Genomic DNA, 27683 nt, shown 5'->3' with positions numbered 1-27683 from the left:
GTGACCAGTTTAACCGTCTCGTGACCAGCCTACCTGCAGTCACATCGACCACGAAGTACCCTCCAGGGCCCCTCACCAAGTCTGGGCAACGGCAGAGAAACGCTGCTGCCCCTATGGAGAGGCCTGATCTGATTTGTGCTTGCCCACCCAGGCACCAGAAAACTCAGTGCCGCCGCGCCTGGCTAGCAGCCAGGGAGGAACTGGCACGGACCCCGAGCCCCTCCCGCCCCCCGCCGTCGGTTCTGGGGCCGGAAGCCTCCCCGGCTCGGGGGGCGGGCAGGGGAAGGGGCGGGGGCCAGGAGGCGGCCCGGGCGACACCGAGGATGCACGCGGGGGCCCTGGGGCTCTCGGCCCTGCTGCAGGCGGCCGAGGAGAGCGCGCGTGAGTGCCCACCCCGCGCACCCCTCCTGCCCCCCGACCCTTCCGGACTCCCGCGCCACCCCTGCCGCGGCGGGCAGCCTGCCCCGGGCCCGCGCTCAGCTCTGCGAGCAGGTGGCACCCCGCCCCCGCCCCGTCACCGTCCTAGGTGGGACCCCGCGTATGCACGCCCCCCCCCCGCCGGAGCCTGGGCACGTGCATTCCGCCCTTCCCTCCGCAAAAGCCCTTCTGAACTCAGCGGGGGCTGAGGCGCGAGCTGTGCCGTGCGCGGGCCTGATCGCGCCCGACTCTCCCGGGCCCGGGCCGGCCTGGGGGTCTCGGCGGCGGGGGAGGCGTCCGCGTGGCCCCGGGGGACAGGGGGTCCGCCGCGGGGTGCAGGACCGGGCCAGACGCGGCCTGCTGGGGGCAGACGGTCCCGCCACGCAAGATGGCAACACCGTTTAGCGCCTTTGCAGTTTGAACTTGTAACTCTTTCGGCGCCGCGGAGGAGGCCCCGCCCACTTCCGCCAGGCTCCGGGCAGAGGCTTCAGCGGGGAGGCGTGGGGTTTAATGGGGCCCCGGCCTCCAGACCCCAGGAGCCCCGCGCCCTTCGCAGCACGCACGCGTTTGGTGACCCCGGCCCGCTCCGGCTCTCGGCCTTCCCCTTGGGAGCGAGTTGTTGCCTCCGGGTCGGCGGGGTCTCAGCTTGAACCGCTGTCCCTGTGGGTCCCTCTGTGGCGGCCCCGCTGCGCTGTTTCAAAGGCTCCTTGGCCACAGACCCGGGAGGAGCCCGAGTGAGGGCTGCTGCAAATGTCCCGGGTCTAGCGCCGCGACAAGCAGGCATCAGACACAGGACCCCCATGTCAGTACCCACCCTCGGTGGTCCCGCAGACCTTGGTCCCTCCTTCCCGCCCAGCCAGGAACAAACTAGGGCCACAGCATTGCTGGACCTAGGCAGGGCGGTGACTCCTCCTGAGACCCAGAGACTTTGTACCAGAGACCCTGTTTGCCTCGGTGGGACGAGGGGGTGGGGAGCAGGAAGCCCAGGGTGGTCGCAACTCCCAGACAGAGCCTGGGGGGGAGGGGGGGCAGGGAATAGCCGCTCTGCCCCCTCGGTCCAGACCTGCAGGGTCCTGTCTGGACCTGGGGCAATTCCACTACAGTTCACAGCATTATGTGCCCATAAATCCATCTTAAACTTTAATATTGGAAAACGCAAGCAATGATCATATAAAATGATTATAGTGAATTAGTGCATCTACTAGCCCTGGAAGCTTCAAGCACCACCACCGCCCCCCCAACTTCATTGACTGAGACTGCAGATCGCAACCTAGATTTGTCTAACTCTCTTCTGTTACTCTACCCTAGCATCCTCAAATATTAAAAAAAATAAATCCCCAAAGAGGAGGATTCGCATTTGAAAAAAAATTTTTTTTAATGTTTATTTTTGAAGGAGAGAGAGAGCATGAATGGAAGAGGGGCAGAGAGCAAGGAAGACACAGAATCCCAAGCAGACTCCAGGCTCTGAGCTGTCAAGAGCCCCAGGTGTGGCTTGAACTCATGAGCAGTGAGATCATGACTGAGTCAAAGATGCTTAACGACTGAGCCACCCAGGTGCCCTGAGGATTAGCACTTTTTAATGCACATAGTAGGGGCCAAGTATTTGGTGTGTGCTGTCCTATGCAACCCAACAGCCCCTCTGTATGACCATGTGTCTGATCTCTTGGGTCCACTGGAACTTCCTGGTGCCCTCACTCCACCTCACGCCTGTCCAGAACTCTGGTGGGCTCCTGGGCTGGGCCAAGTGGAGAGCCCTTTGAGTTTTGGGGATGCAGGGTTGGCGGTCATTCGTTCTTCCTCGAGCCTTCCATTCACCCTCGTCTTTCCTCTTTCATCTGCAGGCCTCTGCTCCGTGGTTTACTACTTCATCACGGGACAGCCCCTCTGGGGGTGGCTGGCCCTTTCTGTGCTGCTGCCTGGCTTCTTGGTCCAGGGCCTGAGCTATCTGTGGTTCCGAGCAGATGGACATCAAGGTCATTGCTTATTGGTCATGCTACACCTCCTTCAGCTCGGCGTGTGGAAGCGGTAAGAACAGGCAGCCTCCTTTCACCTCTGGAGCCTGATTTCATACATGCAGTAGGAGAGGACATTTTCTGTCCTTAGGGTCGTAAAAGTTCAGGGCTGGGAAAATGCTCAAGGCCACCGCTTTGAACCCTTGCTCTGATACGGGCATCCCCTCTTCCAGCTGGCCCTTCCTTGAGCATCTCTATCATCAGAGGGCTCCTTCCAGAAGCAGCTGTGACTCTTTGAAAGCTTTTTCTTTGCTTTGGCTGAATTCTGTCTTGCTCTTGTTTCCATTTGTTGGTCAAGGCTTTGGAGCCATAGAAAGTGACTGGCTTCAGGAAGTTGCATTTAAGCCCCTACTACCTTAGGTGAGGAAGGTGATGTAGATTTAACCACAGACTAGGCAATAGGACTGGCCTCGTTATGTTTGCATCAAGGCTTCATTTCAGGATGAAGCCATTTGGGAGCTAGTTTTTTGTTTTTGTTTTTTCCCACACAAAAAAGCAGCCTCAGTGGACCTAGTTAGTGCCCAATAGCCTTACCTGTGGTTCACCTCTGCAGGTAAGATACTGTTTTCCCTGGGAGTACCTCGATACCTGGAGGGTCAGGAGAGATCTGGCAGGGAGTTTAGGTAAATGGCAAATTTCAGCTCTTAGCCACCTCATAATCCCATAGCTGCCAGGAATTTTTTTAAAAACGGGAGATGGGGGGCGCCTGGGTGGCTCAGTCGGTTAAGCATCCGACTTCAGCTCAGGTCACGATCTCGGCGGTCTGTGAGTTCGAGCCCCGCGTCGGGCTCTGGGCTGATGGCTCAGAGCCTGGAGCCTGCTTCCGATTCTGTATCTCCCTCTCTATCTGCGCCTTCCCCGTTCATGCTCTGTCTCTCTCTGTCTCAAAAAAATAAATAAATGTTAAAAAAAAAAACGGGAGATGGGGCTCCTGGGTGGCTCAGAAGGTTAAGCATCTGACTCTTGATCTCAGCTCAGGTTATGATCTCATGGTTCGTGGGTTCAAGCCCAGCATCGGGCTCTATGCTGACAGCACGGATTCTGTCTTTCCCTCTCTTTGCCCCTTCCTCTCTCTCCTTCTCTCTCCCAAAATAAATAAACTTTTTTTTTTTTTTTTTTTTTCCAACGTTTATTTATTTTTGGGACAGAGAGAGACAGAGCATGAACAGGGGAGGGGCAGAGAGAGAGGGAGACACAGAATCAGAAACGGGCTCCAGGCTCTGAGCCATCAGCCCAGAGCCTGACGCGGGGCTCGAACTCACGGACCGCGAGATCGTGACCTGGCTGAAGTCGGACGCTTAACCAACTGCGCCACCCAGGCGCCCCGTAAATAAACTTTTTTAAAAAGAGAGAAAAGTTCGGGGATCATACCAGTGAAGCCATGCAGCTCAAGTGTTCATTAAGTTATAGACACCAAGGATTGGAAGGGTATTCAGGAAGTCAGTGCGAGTTTGAGATCTTGGGCTGTGCTTCTGGAGGCTGTGGGTGGTTTATGCCTTCAGCCTTCCCCCAAGGCTTTCTCTGGAGGAGCTGAAATAAGTTTTCTGATTTCTCTGCTGAGTCTGAAGAGGGAATGATTCCTCATATGGAAATCAGTCTCAGAAAGGAATGACTCCTTTCCACCCAGTGCAGAATCTCAAATAGGACGTAGCGGGTGCTTCTAGTAAGGACATTAAGCAACTGCCCTAAATTTCACTGGGCTGCTCACAGCTGGAGCCCTCCGTCTCTGAAGGCACCAGAAGCACATCTGCGGCCACAGCAGTTTTGCCCAAAGCTGGGCCTTTGTGTTCAAGGCCTTTGTGCTGGGCACCATCCACCATAGTGGGTATTTTCAGCGCCTTCCCCTCAGCCCAGCCTGGTAGGAAACCCGTTAAGGGCTGCGGTGCCCTGTAGGTCCTCACGTATGTGACCTTGAGGTTAGATAACTGAACATTTGATAATTCAAAAGGAGAGTTCAGTGAATGCCAGTCACTTGAGAGAAGCTTCCAGAATAATTGCCCGATAAATCTGCCTTCTGGGGCTGTGTGGGGACCCTTGGGCCCATCCAATCCAGTGCTTTCTTCAGGGATGGGGCTGGGTCAGGCCCACGACACTCTGCTGGTGTCGCCTGCGATTCCGGATTCTTTTCTCCCCCATGCTCCCTCAACATTTCGTAAGTGGTGCTAAGAGTTTCTGGTACACACTAGTGTTTTTAAACACTAAAATGGAGGGCGCTTGGGTGGCGCAGTCGGTTAAGCGTCCGACTTCAGCCAGGTCACGATCTCGCAGTCCGTGGGTTCGAGCCCCGCGTCGGGCTCTGGGCTGATGGCTCAGAGCCTGGAGCCTGTTTCTGATTCTGTGTCTCCCTCTCTCTCTGCCCCTCCCCCATTCATGCTCTGTCTCTCTCTGTCCCAAAAATAAATAAAAAACGTTGGAAAAAAAAAATTTTTTTTTTAAACACTAAAATGGATAAGGGAAGAGAGTCATGAAAGTGAGACCTCAGGAGAGACAACTTGTCATCTGTATCTCTTTTTATTTTAAAAAAAGTAAGTTTAAAGGGAATTTTTAAAAACCCACATAATTTACAAGGACAAAATAAAAAGACATGAGAAAAGCCAGGAAGAGGAACGATAATGCTAGAAAACATGACAGAGTGAAAACGGACAGTTGTTCACGGTGAGCCACAAATTTGACTCCCTGTCTTATAAACAGCCCGTGCAAGCAGAAGCTATGAGGTTTGCCGTATTTCCGAGATCCAAACACAAACAGAAATCCACCTCCATAGAAGAAAGCTTCAAAAGTAGAAGTAGAAAGCAGCCATTCTGCATCTCATCCTGGATGGGACTGTTGGGTTTCCAGAGAGAAAGCTGGGTGAGGTGGGGTCCTTATTCTAAGTCTACCCTAAATTTTGCAAGACTGTCTTAAAGCCTGTGAAGAAGCCTTTCAAGAAAAAGTGCAGTTTTCCGAAGCACCTGTAGGGGGAGCCAAAACAATTGCATTTGGCACAATCCTGACTGGCCTTTAAGAATGGATCACACTTTAAGTGACTTTATAACCTAATGCAGAAGAATCTGCTAAGAACAGGAAAACTAAGAAAACACAAACCTCTTGAAGCAAAGTAGCTTATGAAAAATACAAGAGCTTAAAACATATATGTATTTTTTTATTCCAAATGATATATACTATATTGATGGGAAGTCTGATTCTATTCAAGTGACCCTGACATTCGTGACCCTTTGTTTAAACAAAATCAGCCACTTTTCTCCATTTAGCTTTTACATTTCCACTATAATGATACATGTTGCGGACATCTTTTTTAAAAAATGTTTAAGCCTGTGAATCCATTTGGAACCTCAGCATGAAACAATGGAGGACTGTGTAACTCATCCCAACCTTAGGACCTGTCCTGGCTTAGAAATTTTTCTTTAGCGGAAGCTACAAGTTCTTAAAAGGGAAGTTGAGGTGAATTTTAAGGTGCCGTCTATTTAAAAGTATGTAAAATACAGCCATGCTCAACCTCCCTCGTCATCAGGGAAATGGGAATCAAAACCGCCATGAGGTACCGCATCACACCTGTCACGATGGCTAAAATTAACACAAGAAACAACACGTGTCGGCGAGGATGTGGAGAAAGGAGAACCCTCTTGCGCTGCTGGTGGGAACGCAGACCAGAGCGGCCACTCTGGAGAACAGGATGGATTTTCCTCAACAAGTTCAACAGGATTACCGTGTGGTCCAGCAATTGTACTTCTGGGTATTTCCCTAGGAAATTGAACTCCAAGGAGTTGAAAGCAAGGTCTGGAAAAGATATTTGCATGCCCGTGTTCATGGCAACATTATTCGCAATTGCTAAAACAGGAAGGACCACCAAGCAAAGCAAGTCAGCAGATGAATGGCTGAGTGGAATGTGGTTTACACACCTGATGGAGTATTATTTAGTCCCTAAAAAGAAGGAAATTCTTCAGTGCTACAACATGGATGGGTCTTGAGGACTTTATGCTAAGTAAAATCAGGCAGTCCCCAAAGGGTAAATAGTGTGTAATCTACTTATATGAGGCATGTAGAGTAGTCAGTCTCATAGAGACGGAAAGTCGAATCGTGTTGCCAGGGGCCGGGGGAGAGGAGGGCATGGGGAGGTTAGTGTTTAATGGGTGCAGAGTGTCCGTTTTACAAGATAAAAAGGTTCTGAGGGTGGATGGTGGTGATGGTTGCTCAGCATTATGAATTACTACAAATTATTAATGATCTATCAAATTATAGTATTAAATTCTATTACTTTAATCATTTAAAAAAACTTTTTAATGTTTATTTATTTTTGAGAGAGAGAGAATGAAAGCAGGGGAGGGGCAGAGAGAGTGGGGGAGACAGAGGATCCAAAGTGGTCTCTGTGCTGACAGGAGAGAGCCAGATGTGGGGCTTGAACTCGCGAACCATGAGATCATGACCCGAGCCAAAGTTAGACACTTAACCGACTGAGCCACCAGGCGCCTCATATATTAATTATTAATACCACTGAACTGTACAGTTAAAATGGTTAAGATGGCAAGTTTTATGTGTATTTTACCCCAATTTAAAAAAAGATTTAAAAGAAATATAGCCATAGCCATGACCTCAAGCTGCTCGCTATCTCAGGTTTAACATTGCCAAAAAGTGTGAAAGTGGAGAGAAGTGTGCGTACTCTTCAAGCTTGTAGGCCTGTGACAGACTATTCTGGATGAGGTGGATATGTATGACTTTCTACTTTAGCTGTTAGTGAGGACAGAGCACAGCTTGCTGCGAAACTTCATTCCCAAGGCCTGCGTTAGTTGAACTACTACTGTCTTTCCAAAGGTCAGTTTAAAGCGTTTGTTCCTAACGCAACTAGAAATCTCACACCATCACCAACACAGCTCGACCCGCCCAGTATGCATTTGTTCACACTCGGTGACGTGTGTGACGAAAGGGTTTAGACACCCATGATTGAGATGGGGTCTCTGAGGCCTGGCTGGGGACACAACCAAAAGCCGGGAACTCAGAAGAACAGAGAGAAGGTGTTTTTAGCCCTGGGGGCAGCCTGGGGGAGGCTCCCGCGGTAGCAGTGGTTGTCGGCCGGTTGGGCACCAGCCACGGATCATCACCGGGAACTCCTTAAAAACCCAGTCGTCCTTCTGTGCCCGGACAGCAGACTGTCTGTGATTCTCCAAACGCACCTGTTTAGCCAGAAAATCTGAGCCTGGAGCCCAGCAACTGTACTGAAACAGGCCTCCAGGTGACTAGAGCTCAAGTTTGAGAACCGGGTGCTGGCGAGGGAGCCCTAGTGTCAGGGCCGAGGAGGTGGCCGACCCAATCCGCCTGGACGCGGAGGCCCGGCCCACCCAGCAGACAGCTTCCAAGGCACATGGAGAGGCAGAAGGGCTCGCTCAGATGCTGTGCTTGGTCAACTAGCACTTTGCCATAATGTGAGCACAGGCAAGAATTTTCTAGATGGGAGACCGATTGGGCTGGGTCCCGCAGGGACTTGTCACTAGGGAAGGAATTTGGGTTCTACCCTCCAGGCATCTGAGACCCATTGGAAAGGTGTAAGCAAAGGACACACACGGTCAAATGAGGCACTTAGGGAGATGGCTGTGGGGACAGTAAAGGCAAAGGGACATGCTGGGGAGAGACCAAAGGCCGGCAGGCTGCGGGAAATCCGGGCAAGAGCGAGGGGGACCCAGATGGAGGCATCAACCCCAGGGACGGAATGTGACGGGAGCTACTGACCAGTCCTCTTCCTGCCCACGGCCGCCACGACCTGGCCTCAGCTCTGACCCTGGGCATCCCCGACGGCTTTCCAGTGATCTCAGTCTGACTTCCAGACTCTGTGATGGCATCCAGATCCCCGTTCAGAACACCAGGTGGACTGCATTCCCCCTGGCTGCTCTTTATTTCTTAGAAACGAAACCCAAACCCTCAGCTAGACCAGAAGAGGCTCCTGCTGGCTGGCCCCTGCCTCACTGCTCCCCTCATGCAGCCTCCCTTGCAGGGGCCCTCTCCGGCCCGCCAGCCCCACAAACGCTCTCTTAGACCCCGCTCCCCAGCTGCTTGTCCAAGGTGCGTGCACCGCTCCTTTCCTGAGAGCCCTCTCTGACCACGTCCCCGGTCCCTGGACTGGTTCCAACACGATCCACCATTCACACTGCTCGTCTCCACATGATTTTCTTCTGGCTTAAACGTTCCAGGTGCACGTGGCTTCTTTCCCCGGCTGAGCCTTGGGCTTCTAGAGAACATCTTTCCTTTCCTTTTGTGCCTCCTGCTAGCTCCAGCAGGTGGTGAAAGCCCAATGAAAATGCTCCTTGAACTAGTGAAGGCTTTGGGGACAGATGATTCAGGACTGAAAGGGAAGCTATAATCCCCTGATGTTTACAGTTGGGGCTTTCTTTGTTGTTGTTTTTCTTACTATTGTGTTCCTGTCAGAGGTCACAGCTTCAAAGGCGCAGTAAGAAATCAGTCCGATCCAGGATTCCCAATCGTGAAAAAGGAAAACTTTTCCTTAAGCATCTCTCCTGGGCCCTCAGGACCGTGAATAAGGCTGTTTCAAAGAGGACCCCCATCGGCCCTGACCGTGGACATGTTGGCCAGAGATGACAGGGAGGCTTGTGGCCTGCGGCCAGCGCCCCAGGGAGCTCCTTGGGTGATGTGAAGGTGTGTCGTGCTCTGAGCTAGGAGCAGGTAAATTGAAATGACTTCCGGTTTTTCTGAACTCGGACAAGACAGGCTCGCGTCCCTCTAGAGTTGGTGGACACCTGCTACAGTCAGGTGTAGTGATGTCTCTTGTTCCTGCTCATGAGGGAGGGACACTGGTGCGTGAGGGAGACCCTTGTGTGGAAGCCCAGAGTCCACAGTGCCCGGTGGTAAAGGATGGTGATCCGTATCAGCTTGCAGACAGCTTTCGTAACAGGGCAGTGTCGGCAGAGGTTTCTGGGACGGGTTTATGGAAAACAGGAACGGGCGCGTTTCCTAATTTATTTTCTTCTGTGTTGGTTGCTTTTCGTGCACCGTAGGAAGGTCGCCCAGCCTGGGGGAGCCAGTGTGTCCCCAGGGCCTGTGACCGCGGAGTCTTGCGGACCGCTGGAGACTGGCCTCCCCTTCCTGCTGTCCTCTGGGCCAGGCCCGACTCCTGGGACCAGGCAGTTGGCGGTCGGAGGTCTCCAGACCCGCAGCGTCCTGTTAGCTTTGTGCACTTGATGTTGGCCGCTCCTTTCGAAAGCTTGCCCTCCTCGCTTCCTGCTTCTATCCTCCCAGCCTGGCCTGCCTTCTTCTTCTCGTGCAGGCCTCTCAGTGGGAATGGTCCCCAGGGTTCTGTCCTTGGGCCACTGCTGTCTGTGTGCCTCCGTGTGCCGTGTCCCCGTCCTCAGATGCCTCCCGTCTGAGGACGGCATATCCTCCCGGCCTGTCGGGCGTCCCCCCGGAAACTCTGGCTTGTTTCTGTCCGAAACACGCCGTGCGGCAGCTCCCTTGTCCGTCACCAGGTCCCCGGCCACCCCCCAGATCTCCTCCATCTGCTCCCTGCTTCCCACCCCTGTTCTCTGTTCTCACTCAAGCCTGCAGCTGTTATTGCTGGGACTAGTAGACGAGCGGTCTTCCTGATCTTTCTTTCTGCAGCTCACACGACACCTACACACATACGTGTAAGGGCCTGGAAGGGTGGCTTACAACAGACACCTGTTTCCTCAGTCCCGGAGGCTGCAAACCCAAGATCAAGTTGTCCGCACATTCGGCTCGTGGTGAGGGCCGGCTTCCTGGCTCGCGGTCATCTTGCTGTGTGTGCTCACGTGGCCTGGCCCCGGTGCATGTGAGCAGAGGCTCAGAGAGTGGTCGCTGTTCCTCTTTTCATGAGGGCACTCCTCCCATCATGGAGGCCACCTCAGCACCTCACTGAAAACTAATTACCTCCCGGAGGCCCCGCCTCCTAAAACCATCACACTGGGGGCTAGAACTTCAGCCTAGGGATTCTGGAAGGACACAGACATTCAGTCCATCACATACACACAGGAACACGGTCAGCCATACTCCAAACACCACACACACAGGTCTGCCAAGTCCTTTTTCCAGGGCAAAATCCAAACCCCATGACCTGAAATTCAGGGCCTGAGCTACCTCGCAGGGCCACCAGAGCCCCACCTTCCCGTCACCTTCCAGGCGTCTCTCTTGCCCGGTCCCCAGCGAAGCACCCCCCCACACACACCGTCCTTCCTTATTCAGCTCTGTGCCTGTCTCAGTTTCAGAGGCGCACAAAGTTCTACGTTCTGTGAGGACGAGGACGAGAGTTCTCTCATTTCTTTATGCTCTAAAGCAAGGACAGCATGGTGTCTTGCAATATGCATTTGTTGGATGAATTAATTCCCATCCCAGCAGGTCCTGGGGTGGAAGACGCAGGCCGGGGTTAGCTCCACGCCTCGCAGGGCTCTGAGCAGTCCCCAGCCAGCCTGTCGGGTCCAGGCTCCCGTCATGCCACCCGTGAAGAGCAATCACCCACTGTGGCACCTGAGTGAGACCTGCCCGCTTCAGCGTGGTGTTCTCTAGAATGCCGCATGGGAGGGGCGCCTCCGTGGCTCAGTCGGTCAAGCGTCCGACTCAGGATTTTGGCTGAGGTCATCACGTCATGGTTTGTGAGTTCAAGCCCCGCGTTGGGCTCTGTTCTGACGGTGCCGAACCTGCTTGGATTCTGTCTCCCTCTCTCCCTGCCCCTCCCCTGCTCATGCTCACTCGCTGTCTCTCAAAAAAATATACACATGTATTAAAACAAAATTTAGGATGCTGTATATGATAGGCCAGAAAAGGGGGTGAGGCATCCTGTTAAAGCTGTCACAGTCTGACTCTGCACCCCGAGACCTCGCTCATCCTTAGGCACTGGGACGCCGCGTCCACTGCTCTACAGAAGGAGCGGGAAGCCTCCAGCCGAGGCCAGCTGCTGCTGCAGGAGGCCGACCTGTCTGCCCTCCGCCTCCTGGAAGCCCTCCTGCAGACCGGGCCCCACCTGCTCCTCCAGACACATGTTTTCCTCGCCTCGGACTTCACAGATGTTGTGCCAGGTGAGACACGTCCAACCCCGAGCGCAGACCCCCCGAGACTTCCCCAGGGGAGTTACAACGGACGCCTTACTTAGAAAAAACTTGCAACCCAAGATCGGCCCCTGCTTGGGAGGATTAGGGCCGCCCATGCTCCCTGGCATGAGATGGCAGCTAAAACAGGTGTCTGTTTGAGGTTGGCTTCCTTCGTGGGGTCAGTCCACAAGGCAGAAATTGCGCGAAGTCACATGACCCGGACGTGCCTTGGGAAGGAACCACACGCTGCTCCTCAGGGGCATCAGTGCCTCAGCGTCTCCCGTGTCCTCAGGCCCTGGCCTAGCTTGACACAGCCAGAGGCCTAACCGTCCAAGAACAAGTCTGGCCCACGAAACGTCACCAGTGTCACCAGTTAACGTTTTCTGTGGCGTCGGCTCTCTCTCTCTCTCTTTTTCTCCTGGTCACTTCTTGATTCTCTGCCAGCCTCCTCCACCTCCTCCCTCTTTGCCGAGCGCCCACATTTGTATGTGCTCATACGAAGTACCTAAAACTCAAGACTGTGCCGTCCTTCCGTCCATCTTTATCGTGGGGCCTGGCACGAGTTGTGTTCTGGCTTTATTTCTCTAACCCCCCACATGAAGGAACACTGGCTACAAGAAAACACTCCCCACACGTGTTGCGCACGCCTGTCACGCTGCCAAAAGCTGGGACCAGAGAGAGTTTTCCCAGCAAAGTACGTTTGGGATGGAGCTCCCTGCTCAGAAATTCTCCTACAGCTGCTTCGTTACCAACAGAGCTTGGACGGAGGGCTGCAAGGGTCAGTGGCCCGGGCTCTTTTCTTAAAGGGCTTAGAAAGGAAGGGCCCGAGGAAAGAGCACGCACTGGGCTGTGCAGAGGAACCAGAGGAACCGCCTCCCGCGCGTCCTCATTTCTTCCTGGGCGTGTGTGCTCGTGTCTGTGCACAGAGTTGCCGCGCTCCCCGCCCATCCGGGTGCTGGGTTCGGGATGCCCCGTGAGCAGCCGGGCTGTATGGGGACGTGAGACGGCCCACAAATACTGTTGTTGTCCGCTTGCCTTCCAGGCGTGAGCGCCCTGTGCTCCTGGTCTGCGCTGTCCTGGGCCCTGGTGTGCTATGCCTGCTTCATGGGCTTCGTGAAGCCGGGTCACGTCTTCACATCGTGGGCCGCCCTGCTCTGCCAGCAGCTCTGGAGGATGGGCATGGTGGGAGCCCGCGTCCTGAGTCTGGTTCTCTTCTTCGGAGCTCACCGCGTCTGGGTTTTAGTGTTTGGAGGTAAGCAGGGCGAATGCTGTGGCTGGCTGTTGCTGTGTGTAACAGACCACCCCGGAACATAATGCCTTTTGGTTTTTTAAATTTTTTTTGGATGCATTTTATTTTATCCCCCACCATTTATTTTTTATTTATTTATTTATTTGTTTGTTTATTTATTTATTTTAATTTAAATCCAAGTTAACATGTAGTGTAATAATGATTTCAGGAATAGAATTTCGTGATTCATCACTTACATATAAAGAACTTAATGCCTTAAAGTAACCATTCACGACCATCATCCCCGGTTCTGGGGGGCCCCGCTGGGCACCTGGGGGGTTCTTGCTCGGGGGGGGCCTCAGGTGGGTGCTGTAGGATTCATAACGAGGCTCCACTGGGCTGGCCGCACAGACGGTGGTCTCGCTCCCACGGTGGGTGCCCGCATGCCCTTTCTCTCCAGCAGAGCGGCCTGGGCTGTGGACAGGGTGGCGGTTCCAAGAGAAAGCAGAGGGAAGCTGCCAGTCCCCTTAAGACCGGCCGAGCGCTGGATCAGCACGGCTTCTGCTGTATTCTGCCCGTCAAAGTAGTCATGGCCAGCCTAGAGTCAAGAGCACGGAGGAGTAGACTCCACCCCCCGTGAGGGTACGGGGAGGGGGCCGCATATGGCGCTTCTCTCTGGAGACACGCTCCCATGGCTTAGATAGCCCAGTCTTCAGCCCGGCCAGCTCCAGACCACAGCTGCAGCCGCTGTGAGAGCTCCTCGAAAGACCATGTCCTGTATCACGCCTGAGATCTTTTCTGTAGAAAAACCGGAGGGAGGCATAGGGTCCCGCTTGTCCTGACCTAACACAAAAATGTACAGTGCCCAGCTTCTGACAGCCCTCCGTTTCTTCTGAATGCTGATTTTGGACATCTTCTCTGTTTCAAATAGGGCATCTCCACTGAGCCCACCTGTCACCCCCCGCCCTCAGTCTAGGTACGTGGATGTGAGAGTGACTATGGGGTCTGCCTGACCCTGCGGGAGCCCTGCGGGGATCTCGGTGTCCCCACCAAGCAGAGGTATCTCTTCTGGCCATCAGGCAATGCACTCTGTAAGAAGGAACAGTGTACTCATGTTTTAAGAGAACAGGAGACACTGACAGATATTTACACTGAAGCCTGGAACAAACATTAATACACTGTTGGCAGGAAGGAGAAATTTTTGAAAGAAATTGTGCTCCTAAAGAGAGATGAGCTTTTTTATTCATTTTTTTTTAAACAAATTCAGCTCAAACTTCAGTAAGATATTATTCATCTTAAAATAGGGGAATAAAAATTATAGCTGGACCACATACAGATCTTTCCTTTGGATGCAGATGTTTTCAGCTCTTGAACTAGTAAACAATAGTGAGCCAGGGGTGCCTGGGTGGCTCATCAGTTGGTTAAGCAGCCAACTATGGCTCAGGCCCTGATCTCACAGTTCCTGAGTTCAAGCCCCCATCAGGTGAGCACGAGACCCACTTCTGTCTCTCTCTCCCTCTCTCTCTGCCTCTCGCTCACTTGCACCCTCTCTCAAAAAAAAAAAAAAAAATTGTGAGCCATGAGGTTCGTAACAGCCTCCTTAGGCACCTCCTGGAACTGGAAGAGAGTTAGTACATAGTGTTTGGGAAGTGTCCTTGAAGCTAGCCTTTGTGTGCTTGTCCCCAAATTAGTTCAACTACCTTTTATGAGGATCAGATGAGATACTACGGGCAAAGAGAAAAGCTGCTGGTTTTCTGTGCCCTGTGAATCTCTCCTGGGTTTTGATCTCTCCTCTGGGATGCTGAGTCAGGTGTGGTCAGGACAGAGAGGATGGCTCCGAGCCCCGGGTCTCCATGTCCGTGCCCCTCCCCCTCCCCAGGTCCCCTCCGGGACCCTGACTTCCACGGCCTGCCTCCCTCCAGGTGCCCACTGGCTGGTGATGACCTTCTGGCTTGTGGCACAGCAGAGTGACATCATCGACAGCACCTGCCATTGGAGACTGTTCAACCTGCTCGTGGGGGCCGCGTACATCCTCTGCTACCTCAACTTCTGGGACAGCCCTTCCAGAAACCGGATGGCCATGTTCTATACGGCAAGTGGGGCAATGATGGCTTTCTTTACTGCTAATGTTACAAATTTCATATGTATAGAGTGCACGCGGGTGTAAGTGTGTGCATGCAGGCGTGTGTGTACTTGTGCACGCACATCTATTGAAGGAAGAATAGCTTGGTCTTAGGAAAAATTCTAAAAGGAATCACTGTTGTGACAGTGACAGGCTCTATAAATTGCAATCTGACCTCCGGTTTTTCCTACGTGGTTAATGTAGTAAGAACTGTGTTTTTTGGACACTGTCTATATCTGATAACTATAATCACAGCTCACCTATGTCAATGTCATATACACAGCGTCCTACTAGCTCTGTCATTACTGAGTTCCAGGAGTGTTCCTAGGACGGTGGGAAAACCACGACGGTGACAGAATGCCTGTCATTGGGCTGCTTCTAGCCCAGTAGGGGGGATGGGCTCCATTCCCAAATAACTGAACGACGAGGCAGAATGTGGGTAAATCCCGGAAGACCAGCAGTCTGAACTCACGAGTATGGTGGGGATCACTTCCTGTTGGATGAGCAGAGGCGCCCTTTCTAGAAGGTGGAAGTTTAGCTGCATTGCAAAGAGCAACGGAGAGAAAATGCGGCCAGCGCCTCAGAGCACCGGTTTTGGAATCAGGCACTTTCTGTGGGACCGTGGTTCTCCATTTACTGTCACCAACCCACTTGGCCAAGGATTGAAACGCCCTGAGTCTGTTTTTCCATCGCACATTAGGAGCAAGGTCTCTCAGCGTGGCTGTGATAATTTTATAAGATCCACCCACTTCTCAGGGCCCCCAGTGAAGATTAAATACATAACCTGGCACCGAATAACCAACACGTCGTGGCCATTATTGATGATAGAAAGGGAAAGAGACTTTCAGGGGAGCAGACCCTCTAGGACGGAGCTGTGAGCACATAGAAGGTGTCCAGGAGACAGCGGTGGTGTGGTCACCTCCTGCTATTAGGGGAGCCCCGCACGGCTTATCAGCCCTGCAGGCTATGGGGTCCACAGACGGTGAGGATGCGTGGTGCTGGACAAGTTACAGAGCCGCTCCAGGCCTCGACCTCCCCGTCTGAGAACCAGGAATAACGGTACCCATGTCGCTGTGCGGGAAGAGGGCGGGTGTGCAGAGCAGTCCATGCCCCTGTGGGTGTGGCCGATAAGCTGGAAGCATCCAGAGAGAGGTCACTTTCGTGGCTGTGTCACAGTCACACCTTCGCCAGCCTAGCCCCTGGAGTCTGAGAGACTGCTATGTAAGGAAGGGAAAGGAAAACTCAGTCCTTCCCAGCCCACTTACTTACTCCGTCACTGGGCCCGCAGACAAGGGCAATTAAGCGGGAAAGACAGAAGGTGGACAGTCCTGAGGTGCACATGTATTTATTGTCCAGCCCTCTTGCTCTGCCTCACAGACCTCTGCAGGCTTATCACAGCTAGGGACTCCACCCACGGAGGTGACCAGGCACGTCCAGGGCCACAGGCTGGCCAGCGAGGTTGCCCAGGCCGCGCCCTGATCCCTGGGCGTCTGGTCCCAGCCTCCTGCCAACACCCCTCAAATGTCAGGCCTGCCATCTGTCCTTTCTTGGACCGCCTTCCCCAACAGGCGCCTTCCTGGGAAAGAGACGTGGGTCCTGGCCCCCACAGAATGTCACTCCTTTGGGGTAAAGTGCAGTGTCGGCAAAGAGAATGTTAATGCTGCCTCCTCGTCTGTTGTTATTCCAAAAGCCAAAAGAGTACAGAGTACTTGGAAGTCCACTTGCTAAGGGGGGGTGGGCCTAGGGGCTTGGGGTAGCTCTGGTTTTCAATGGCTAATGGCTTTGCTTAAATCATGGAAAGCTGTCTCCAAGGTCAAGGCAGGAACTTCTACAATTCTTCTCTCATTGATTCGCTCAACAAGAGTACGAAGCATTTGTAATCTTGTAGGTTCTGTGCCACGATGTGTTCCTGTCCCCGTGACCTCCTGTTCTCATCTTCCAACCCTGGGAATCGTAACGGAATCCTTAGGAATAGCTAACGGTTCGGGCAGGATCATCCTGCACCAGCCACTGTTCTAAGCTCATTAACTGTCTTTATTTCTCACAACGCCGGATGAACCGAAACCCATTTTACAGATGCAGAAACTGAGGCATAGAATGGCCAGGCATCTAGTCAGACAGAGGCAGGATTCAAATCCAGCTGGTCTGCTGCTACAAGGCCAGCTGTGGCCGGGCAGGGCAGCCAGGAGCGTTTGAGCTGGAAAGGCCTCGGGCCTCTGTGCGACCCGTTCTCAGCCTGGGCGATTGTCACATGCACTCAGGGAGCCTCTTCGAGGTAGATTCCCAGGTGCCTTGTCAGCGATTCCAGCCAACAGGTGTGAGTGGGGCCCTGGAATCAGCGTTTGAGAAGCCGCATCACGTGGTGCTGATGTTCGGTGTCATCGAGAACCATTCACCTTAACTTCTCCCTCACAAGGTGGAAGCCAGTCCCTGGGTGACATGTGATGGGGAAGCCAGGTTTGCCCTGGTTCATGTGTCATCGATTCGCTCACCTGAGCCTGCACACGCGGCTTCCTCCGTGCGCCAGAAATGGATTCAGATGCCGGGGTGTGCAAAAGTCAACTCTCCGCGGCCAGAGACACAGACCCGTGAACGCAACCACGGGGGCCAGAGAAATGACGTTACCAGACCCCCTCAGGAGTACAGAGGCTGAGAGAGGAATGCCAGAGAGGCTGTACAAGAGGTGACCTTCGAGCCGGGTCTCGGGAGATGAACGTGGCCTGAAGAAAAGGCAGTGAGGGCTCAGGAGCATTTGAGGCAAATGCGACAGAAGCAAAATAAAGTGTCAGGGACATACGTATGGTGGTGTGGAAGAAACTAGTTAATGCAGCGAGGGGCGCCTGGGGGGCTCCGTCGGTTAAGCGTCCGACTCTGGCTCAGGTCATGATCTCACTGTTTGTGAGTTCGAGCCCTGCGTCGGGCTCTGTGGGGACAGCTCGGAGCCTGGAGCCTGCTTTGGATTCTGTGTCTCCCTCTCTCTCTGCCCCTCCCCTGCTCGTGCTCTCTCTCTCTCTCCAAAATAAATCAATATTTTTAAAAATTAAAAAGTAAATAAAGGCAACGAAAATAGAGCTAATGAAGTCCACCGCAACAGGGAAGAGGGTCCAGCATGAACCCACCTCAGTCCGTTTGTGCAGACGCGACTGCGCATTTTAAAGGGAAGATGGGGACACGGAGGGGCCGTTTGAGCAGGGTCAGGGGAAAGGAAATTTATCAAAGGTGGGAGAGAGGTGGTTAATGGGACTGTGACATCTGGTTTTCTGGTTGGCGTTTATCTGGCGGAGGCGCCGATTTCTCGTATCTGGATGACAGAAAGCTGTAGTTCATGCAAGTTAGAGTGAGCCCCGCCCTGCCCCCATGCCCCTGGGGGGCCTGGAGGGTGATCTTGAATGTTCAAGGCTCAAAGAAACCGTCCTTCTGGATTGCAGACGATTTACACCTCAGAGACACAGACAAAGGATTTGTATGCTGAAGCTTGCTTGCTTGCTTTTTTTTTTAATTTGAGAGAGACAGAGCCAGCCTGAGCAGGGGAGGGGCAGAGAAAGAGAGAGAGAGAGAGAGAGAGAGAATCCCAAGCAGGCTCCACACTGTCAGCTCAGAGCCTGAGGCGGGGCTTGAATTCACAAAACAGTAGGATCACGACCGGAGCCGAAAACAAGAGCCAGATGCTCAACTGACTGAGCCACCCAGGCGCCCCTGCACTTACAAGCTTTATAAAGCAACAGGTCCAAGAGGGGGTTCAGGGGCTACCAGCCTTTCACCAGATTTCAGCTGGAACGAAGAGGAAGTCTTCCAAGCAGCATTGCTTCCTTGGGCAGAAACGGGACTAGGGCCAAGGTCCTCACCCTCGGGACACAGCCTTGAGGGGCTAGGAACTGTGTTAGTGTTCATTCAGGTCTCTCAACATGTGTGTTGGGGGAGGGCGGGGGGAGGGGAGCAGTGATGGACAGAAGCATTTGTTCTACGTGTCTGCAACTTTCATCGGCCCAGCTTGAGGCCTGGTCAAGGAGAGGGCTTAGAGATGCGGATCTGCGTCAGGTTTGGTCAAGGAGAGAGTCTATGTCAGCGGAATGGCATCATATCAGTCAGGGTTCTCCAGAGAAACAGAACCCGGAGGACACGCAGAGACACATAAGAGGAGATTTATTATGGGGATTGGCGTATGCAATTTTGGAGGCTGAGATAGGACATGGTATGCCTTCTAGAAGCCAGAGAACCAGGAAAATGTTGTGTAATTCAGTCTGAGTCCAGAGGACTGAGCACTGGGAGCTCCCACGTCCCAGGACAGGAGGTCAGCTCAAGAAGATGGAGGATTTACTCTTCCTCCACTTTGTCTTATATTGGGAACCCCCCCCCCACACACACAGATTGCATGGGGCCCACCTGCACTGCTGAGGGTCCTGGTCTTTACTCAGTGTACTGATTCAAACGCTAACCTCTTCTGGAAATGCCCTCACGGACACACTCCGGAATACTGTTTTACCGTCCGGGCATCCAAACAGCATCCAGGCAGGCTGGCCCATCACATCTGCCATTACGGTCTCCCGTAATGGCCATCACATCTCCCACCATGTGGTGGGAACCGCATGTTGGAGGGTTACTCTGGAAAGGAAACTTCGGGATGCGCTATAAACAGAATCGCCCACACTGTCAGGGAATGGGGTCTCGATGGCCCTGGGTTGAGATGGGGCTGTCTCGAGGTGTGTTGGGGAAGATGACAAGGTCTGCTCTGTAGGTGAAACAGATCGCCCGGCAGCGGTGTGGAGGAGTGATTGTGGACAGGGAACAAAGGACCCGGACAGGAAACCATAGGACCCGGATAGGTAGTGACAGGATCACAACTATGAAGGTGGCAGTGAGGATAGGCAAAACGGCAATGAATTTGAGACAGACATAAGAATTTGGCTCCACAGACCAGATAGCTGATGAGACGTGGTTAATGTAAGGAGCAGAGAGAGACAGACCCCACGGTCTGTGGACTGGGCTGGTGGGTAATGTCATTCAATGCTGCAATATGCCTGCTGGACCTTTGAAACACTGCTGCCCAGAGCCTAAAGGCCTGGGGAGAGTGGGCATTCTTAGGATTGTTAAGTAGCTCTTAATAACATTTTTAGTTCTTTCCATATTTGACTTTCCTGGAGTTAAAATGGGGCCCATGAATGAGCATGGCAAAGATTCCTAAGACTTTTGGGCCTACCAGTATTAGAATTTCTTAATTTCTTAATGCCTCCTGTATAGTATGGGAATGTATCATCTTCTAATTATGTCCAGTTTGTTTACTTATTTTAAGAAATATATTTAATATATATATTATATAAATAGGGGCGCCTGGGTGGCGCAGTCAGTTAAGCATCCGACTTCAGCCAGGTCACGATCTCGCGGTCCGTGAGTTCGAGCCCCGCGTCGGGCTCTGGGCTGATGGCTCGGAGCCTGGAGCCTGTTTCCGATTCTGTGTCTCCCTCTCTCTCTGCCCCTCCCCCGTTCATGCTCTGTCTCTCTCTGTCCCAAAAATAAATAAACGTTGAAAAAAAAAATTTATATTATATAAATATATTTAATATATAATATATAAAGAATATATAATATATAAAGAAATATATTTAATATATAATATATAATATATAAAAACTGGCAACCAAAGTTAAGAGGCCAGCCTGGATGGGGGGGTACAAAGAGCCTTCTGCAAGAGTGGCCGCCATTTTGGGCCGCGGAGGAAGGCTTTCCTTGCTGTTCCCTTGGGCCACAGGCCAAATTTACCTCTAAAGAGGCAAATAATTGAACAAACAATACTAACACTCTTATCAAAGTTTGTGACCTAGCGTACTGGAATTTGATGGCACTATGAGCTCTGCGGATACTTTTTATTTTTTTTTTTTTTAATTTTTTTTTTTTTCAACGTTTATTTATTTTTGGGACAGAGAGAGACAGAGCATGAACGGGGGAGGGGCAGAGAGAGAGGGAGACACGGAATCGGAAACAGGCTCCAGGCTCCGAGCCATCAGCCCAGAGCCCGACGCGGGGCTCGAACTCACGGACCGTGAGATCGTGACCTGGCTGAAGTCGGACGCTTAACCGACTGCGCCACCCAGGCGCCCCTCTGCGGATACTTTTATTTATTGCGTGATAAAACTCAGATACACATGCACTTAGCGTAAGAACATGAAATGTATAAAACTGGAAATAAAAGTCTCCTCCCTCAGCCCACCTGACTCAGCGGAGGGAGCCACCGTGGCCACGTGGGCTATGCCCTTACCTTGCACGTGCACTTACGATTCTGCAGACATTTTAATGAGCTGCATTGAAAACAGGGAGAATTCCCCCTTTGCCAGAGAAGCTCTCTCAGACCTTGACCCTGCTTCTGTTGGGAGGGGGTGGCCTGGTCAGCTGTGGGGACCCCAGTGGACATTGAGGACAGAGGCTCCAACACTGAAGGACACTGCTGCAGAGTTTAGGGTGAGCGTCCCAGAGGCCACGTGCACCTGACTTTCGGTGCCGACTCTACCTTTCGGTCCCACAGATTATGCTGCTGGAGAACATCGTCCTTTTGCTGTTGGCCACTGACTTTCTCCAGGGGGCCTCCCGGACCAGCCTGTGGACCATAGCTGGAGTCTTGTCTGGATTTCTGATCGGTAAGGCCCCACGTTGCCCTCTCGTACCCTCCCTCCCCGCCCCCAACTTTTTCCTTTACCATAAACTGACTCCAAGGGCAGGAAGTGATGCTCAGGAGCGTGAGGTGGAGACCACGGAGTGGAGCTCACTGTGCCTCCGGTTGTGCCCCCACCAGGGCCCCAGACACTGAATGCGGCCTTCATCCAGAACCCGAGAAAATCCGGACCCACACTGTGTACTTCTATCAAAAATGACTCGTGGGCGGGGCCTCCTCCCCAGGCTTCTGGCTGGGGTCCAGCACGTGACTTCCCTCTCCTTTCCACCTCAGCATCCCAGCATCGGGGAGCAGAGCAGGGATCCCCAACATGACGCCCCGTGCTGTATGCCAACAGGAACCCTAGGACGTGGGTGCTGAGTTACCCCCAATTCAGAGCTGAGCAGCGTGGCACAGAGGAAGTTAAATAATGTGCCGTAAGATCAGACACGGTGTAGGTGGCGGAGCTGGGACTCACACCCTACTCCCATCTGGCGTCTACACGGTGCCTGGCAGTTTCAGATCATCAGCTTGGTTTTGTGAATGAGTGTCTGACTCAGAGCACGCCGTGCCTGCCGCGTTAACCTGGCTTCACAGATGGCCGTGAGCTGGAAAGGGAGTTCCTGTCTGCTTTTGGGAAGTGAAAATAAAGGAGGGAGGGAGGAAAGGTGTTTTCATTCACAGCGTGGTGACCCAGGGCACAGTGACTGGGGAGCTGGGGACAAGGGTCAGCCCCGGGGCTCAGACAGAGACACCTGCCGATCCTTCTCCCCCTCTTTCCGGAGCTGCCCGAACCCCTGACTCCCAAGTGGCCCCAGAGGGCGTCCTCAGTGGGAAGATGGTGAGTGAGCTCTAGTCAAAGGCACACAGGCTTTATAAACCGTTTTTTTTTTTTTTAACGTATGTTTATTTATTTATTTATTTTTGAGAGAGAGAGTGCGAGCAGGGGAGGGACAGAAAGCAAGGGAGACACAGATCAAGCAGGCTCCAGGCTCTGAGCTCTCAGCACAGAGCCCGACGCGGGGCTTGAACTCACAAACTGTGAGATCATGACCTGAGGCGAAGTCAGACGCTCAACCGACTGAGCCAGCCAAAGGCACACAGGCTTTGAAGCTGGCAGCGCTGGGTCACATCTTGAGCGCCCTTGACCAACATTTATTGAGCTCCTACTGTATGCCAACCTGGGGCCGCAACCCAGAACCCTGTGCATGACATGGCCTGGCCAAAAGGCTACCCATGAAACGTGTACTTTGGACTTGGCTGATGAGGGGACTTACTTCCCCTTTCTGACCTTGGGTGGCTCATCATAAAAGAAGGGTGACCTCTCCCCCACCAGCATCGTGAGAACTCAGAATAGCGGGTAGAAGTGGGTTGAGGGGTGCCCACGGCAGAGCCAACACTCACCCCACGGGAATGCTGTCTCCGTTCCCCCGCAGGAGGCCCGCTTTGTTACCCCCCCACGCCTCATCCCCCAGAAGTCCTCGGGGAGAATCCACGGGACCACGTGTCAGCCCCACCTCCACCCCCAGCTCCATCACCCTGCCGTCCGCCAGCCCCTCCGGGGCTTTGACCCCCCGCTCCGGCTTCAGACTTCTTGCTGTTTATAATGAGTGCCCTGAAACCGGGCGCTTGATCTAGTACAACAGGAAACTGGAAATAACGTGGGAGGCTACTGGAATGCTCTGCTAAAGAAATTATTGCCGTCGTCAACACTTCTGATCAAAATAAATCGCGCTGACAACAGTGTGATTAAGATGTTTGTGCACAGAGGAAGTGTTGCTGCTGCTCATGGAAATTCCTTGATACGGGCTCCTTGATGGCTGTGGTCAGCCTTTCCTTGGGGCTTGTTTCTGAGGTTATCCTGACCACCCCCTCCTCGAGCGTTGGAGTCCGTCAGCCGGCGTGTGGATGGTTTTGCCTTCTGAGTATTTGTTCCAGTCACTTGAAAGTGAAATGAGCATTTCTACGAGACACCTCACACGCAGCACAAACACACATAACACACTCGCGTGTCCCCCCCCATCTAGGGTGCCTCGAGAAAGAAGTCATAGAATCAATAGGTTATTGACCTGGCTATTAGGATTTTCGGTTTAGGAATATTTGCAGCTTGCGGAAGCCAGAGCCTACTTAAATGCCCCCAAAATATCCAGATCTGATTCTCCAGCAAGAGATCACGTTTGAGACCCCAATTATATTCCTCTGTCCGGAATTCCAGACTCTGGAATTCTCAAGCCGTGGGGAGGATACAGGACTTCAAAGAACATGACCTTATGTTCCTCTTTTTCTTCTTTTCTAGGCAGTATCTCGCTGGTAGTTTATTACAGCCTGCTACACCCTAAGTCCACAGACATCTGGCAGGGCTTTGTGACAGAGGTCCGTGGCACTGCAGTGGGTGATGGAGCGGAGACAGAATCTTCTCCCCGGGCCTCGGCCGCAGCTGGAGAGAGGCCAGGGAGCCCGGGGGACAGTTGTGAGTTAACACATCTGGGTAGGGCCCCTAGCCCACAGTGGGGACCCCCAGAGGCTGGGCTGGAAAGCCAGATCGTTCAGGAAGATTCCTTCCTCGGTCACCATCACTGGCTATTGGTGAAACTTGCCCTCAAAACAGGAGATGTGTCTAAGATCAACGCAGCCTTCAGAAAAGACGGTCCTGGCTTCTTCGGTCCCCCTGAGTGGGGACTGAGCCAACACCGCAACCATCAGATGACGCCCAGGTTTTCCCAGAAGGAGCTCGCGTCGTCACCCCACGACCCCCTCTCCTCAGACAAGGGCTGTGAGTCTCAAGTTGTCCGGAAAGCAGAGGCCGACCTGCTGGACACCTCAAGCTACGTCTCTTTGGCCGGCGACAATCCAGACGAAGCTCCTGGCCGGCAGTGGTCAGCTGCACCCAGGGAGGGCAGCCCCAGGGAAGGAGCCGAGGCGGTTTCTCCGCTGCAGGGCAGGGGTGCAGGTGACCGGAGAGGAGGGGCAGGACAGGAGAGCTCCACCCTGTACTTTAGTGCCACGGCCGAGGGGGCCACGTCCCCACAGCGGGAAGCCGGGCAGGCGACTTCGCAGACACCCCTGTCTGGGAGGAGTTCGGAGCCCTCCCCTCGGCCGGCCACTCGGCCCTTCCCTGCCACCATGGCCAGCATTAGCCCGATCCTGGGCCCGGGCCGCACCGGCAGCTTCCGCCCCAGCACAGGCTTGCCCGGCAGAGCCCTGGGCGGCTCAGAGCATGGGGGACAGCAGGAGCACATGGGGGACCCGAATCTTCCCACCATTGCGGGGACACGGATGGCATTACCAGAGGTGAGTCTGAGGCCCGCAGACGAGCCTTGCCTCACATCCACCCCCAAGTGTGAGCCTGCCCACGGGGACTGCGGCGGGAGGGCCCAGCCAAGGACCATGCCAAGTTTCTCCATGTGACCGCAGTCCCGGCGGGCAGGGCGACAGGCGGCCGAGTCACGCTGGTCCCTGGGCTTTGAGATTTGAGACCGGAGAATCCCAGTTCTACCTCTGCCCTCCGTGTATCCCCCGGACCTGTTTGCACAACTGAAGCATGAACGAACTGGACCAGATTATTGGCAAGCTCCCCCGCAAACACCACGTACACACATGTGCACAGAACTTGTCACGCTGTGGGAGCGGGGCAAGGGGCTTCCCGTCAAAATCACCCGCTTCCTTTTACCAACAATATGATCCCGATTTTTAAATTTAATTTAACCTTAGTTTTGTTGCTGTGGCTTCCACGAAAGTCAAAGGTAAAGAAAGCCCAGGGTTCCGTTTCATTGTGAGTTCTCGTTACAGTTTGCCTCTGCTGACACGAGGGGATGATCAGTCCCTTAAAAATGTATTCTCCCTGTATCAGTTTATGGACCTCCATGATTAGATAATGCAAGCCCTTTCTGGAAGCAGATGAGAAAGCTGTGCTTCTCATCATCAACATAGCGGAAGAATGCAAATGTCATCCTGAGATTCCTTTGGCAGAAAAAAAAAATGCTACGTTCGTTGCTGACCCTGCAGACCCCCGCCCCGCAGGCCGGCCAGCCAGCAGCCCGGACCTCACGCTCCATTTCCTCTACCCCCACACTTTGCTCCCTCCTCCGTTCCACGGGGGACACTACCTGTGGTCTGGACTCGCCGGGCGAGAAGTGCGGCCGCTGTCCATTTCCTTCTCTATTTCTTTCTCTTCTTCCCCTAAACTGGGCTCTTTGTAGACAGGCATTCACGTCATTTCTGCAAGCCTTCCTTCAGAGCTGGTGTAAAAAGTGCAGGCATAGGGGCCCCTGGGGGACTCAGTCAGTTAAGCGTCTGACTCTTGCTTTCAGCTCAGGTCGTGATCTCACGGTCTGTGGGATGGAGCCCCGAGTCGGGCTCTGCACTGACAGCACAGAGCCTGCTTGGGATTCTCTCTCTCCCTCTCTCTCTGCCCCTCCACCGCTTTCTCTCTCTCTCTCTCTCTCTCTCTCTCTCTCTCTCTCAAAATAAAATAAACATTAAAAAAACAAGTTTAAAACTTGAAAAAAAAATTTAAGTGCATTCATACGCCACCGAAGCAGAAGGCTGTCCCCACATGTTTGCATGTGGTCCTTTCTACCTTCACAAACACCTCTGGGTTCAGGGACAGTATTCAAGCCCCAAAGAGGAAGTGTGGCGAGCTGTCGGACCGTCAGTGACCCTGTTGCTGACTGCGTATTCCAGTGGGACGTAGCAGACGGTGGCTCAGATCTCCTGATACAACAGGTAACGACAAGGGACCTGAGGCCACCGCCTGGCGGGAGAGTGTCCAAGAACACCACAGCTGGACAGTAGCTCCAGCCACGCAGACAGGTGGTGCTGAGGACCATTGCAATGGGGGAAAGAGAGAACTCTACAACTGGGCTCAGCTCCAGATGCAGCACAGGTAAGTGGGAACCGAGAGTCCAGGAGCAGGGGAGAGGTCAGTGGGCGGAAATGTACTGAGGAAGCCCGAGACGTAAGGGAAGGTTCTGACCCACGCAGCCAAACATGCCTCCTATTGGAGGCAGGCCGGGCCGTCAGACTCCGCCTGGGGGTGGCAGGGTCTGCGGAATCTGACCATCTACATACAGAAGGTGGTCAGACATGGAGCATTTGGAGGATTCTTGCTAAAACCAGACACAGCAGAGAGAAACACGCAGGCAGGCCTAGGTGAAAGGCTGACGGGAAGCTGAGTAGGGTTTGGTCAAGGACGGTGTGCATTGCAGCATCGGCGACTGCTCAGGACGATAAAAGGCGCTTTCCGAGCCGGGACTCTGGCCTCCCCCTCCCGTGCCAAGGTCTCGCCCAGGACCGGGTGCCCACACTACCTTGCAGACGTGGTTACGAGGCACAGGGGTCTGCTTCACTGCACTTCTCGTCTTTGTGTTCGGCACAAGTGTGACACTTTCAGAGGGAAGGGCCCAAGCCCTTCAGGTCAAGGGCGTCAGGGGCCACCTGGAATTGAACCAGCTGGGCTCACGACCCCTCACATCGAGGGGGAGTGCACCCTATGGGGGCGGCTCAGGAAGAGGTGGGAGAAGGGGCCCAGGGGACGGGGGCTTTTGTCTCCCGCCACCGTCCGCACATGGCCTTGTCTGAGGCTAATCTTGTACGAGATCGTTGGTTTCCAGCAGAACACGTGGCCTGACTGTGGGCGCCAGACGGGCTCCCGGATGCCAGAGGCTGACCTTTTCTCACTGGAATATTAGTAGTAGCTTTACAGCTGCTTGCTAAGCTAAGCATTATATACTGGATCTGTTCTATCCACACCACTGCCTCCGTAAACGGCCATCATCCAGAACATCAAAACTCGTGTGTGTCCCTCCCATAATATTTGCTCCAAGAGCATTTATGTCGGCAGTTGCACCCGCCCGGCTGGCTTTCTGGATTTCTTCCTTCTTATCGCATGAAACCACACCGGATGCGACAAACCACATAGGATCCGTAAACACCACGGACCAGACAAACACTACCTTCACTGCTGTTTCTAAAAAGCAGGGAAAGCCTGAGCCATCCAGGACCTGCTGGAAACTGGGGAGGATTCCCACGTTTCTACAGTGATTGTCAGCTGCTTGCAGTAGCCTCTCTAATTCACCTGTTGGCCCTGGTGAGGCCCGGCGGGATGAGTGGTTCCCAGCAAGCACTCGTAAACACCTGTGAAGGGGAATTGAATTTCTAGGTTTTTCCGGGACGACTAAGGGTTTTACTTCTCATGAACATAGCCTCTGAGTAGCCA

At 53.4% G+C, this 27683-nt stretch overlaps 1 protein-coding gene across 2 annotated transcripts; it reads left to right on the top strand.

Annotated features, from left to right (window-relative positions):
* Positions 1-270: 270 nt before the first annotated feature.
* XKR5 (XK related 5) lies at positions 271-27683 on the top strand. Of its 2 annotated transcripts, none has more exons than XM_025933119.2 (7): positions 271-381; positions 2259-2442; positions 11277-11461; positions 12516-12725; positions 14624-14793; positions 21341-21452; positions 23763-27683. In XM_025933119.2, the coding sequence occupies exons 1-7, from the start codon at positions 324-326 to the stop codon at positions 24872-24874; spliced, it is 2031 nt and encodes a 676-aa protein (XP_025788904.2). In that variant the 5' UTR covers positions 271-323; the 3' UTR covers positions 24875-27683. The 2 variants fall into 2 exon arrangements, with proteins under 2 accessions (XP_025788904.2, XP_086559225.1); XM_086703099.1 differs by lacking the exon at positions 271-381 and adding an exon at positions 1811-1902.

The sequence above is a fragment of the Puma concolor genome, chromosome B1, assembly GCF_028749965.1.
Source record: "Puma concolor isolate L17-30 chromosome B1, mPumCon1.1.hap2, whole genome shotgun sequence".
Classification (NCBI taxonomy): domain Eukaryota; kingdom Metazoa; phylum Chordata; class Mammalia; order Carnivora; family Felidae; genus Puma; species Puma concolor.
This window is presented reverse-complemented; position numbering and strand designations above follow the sequence as displayed.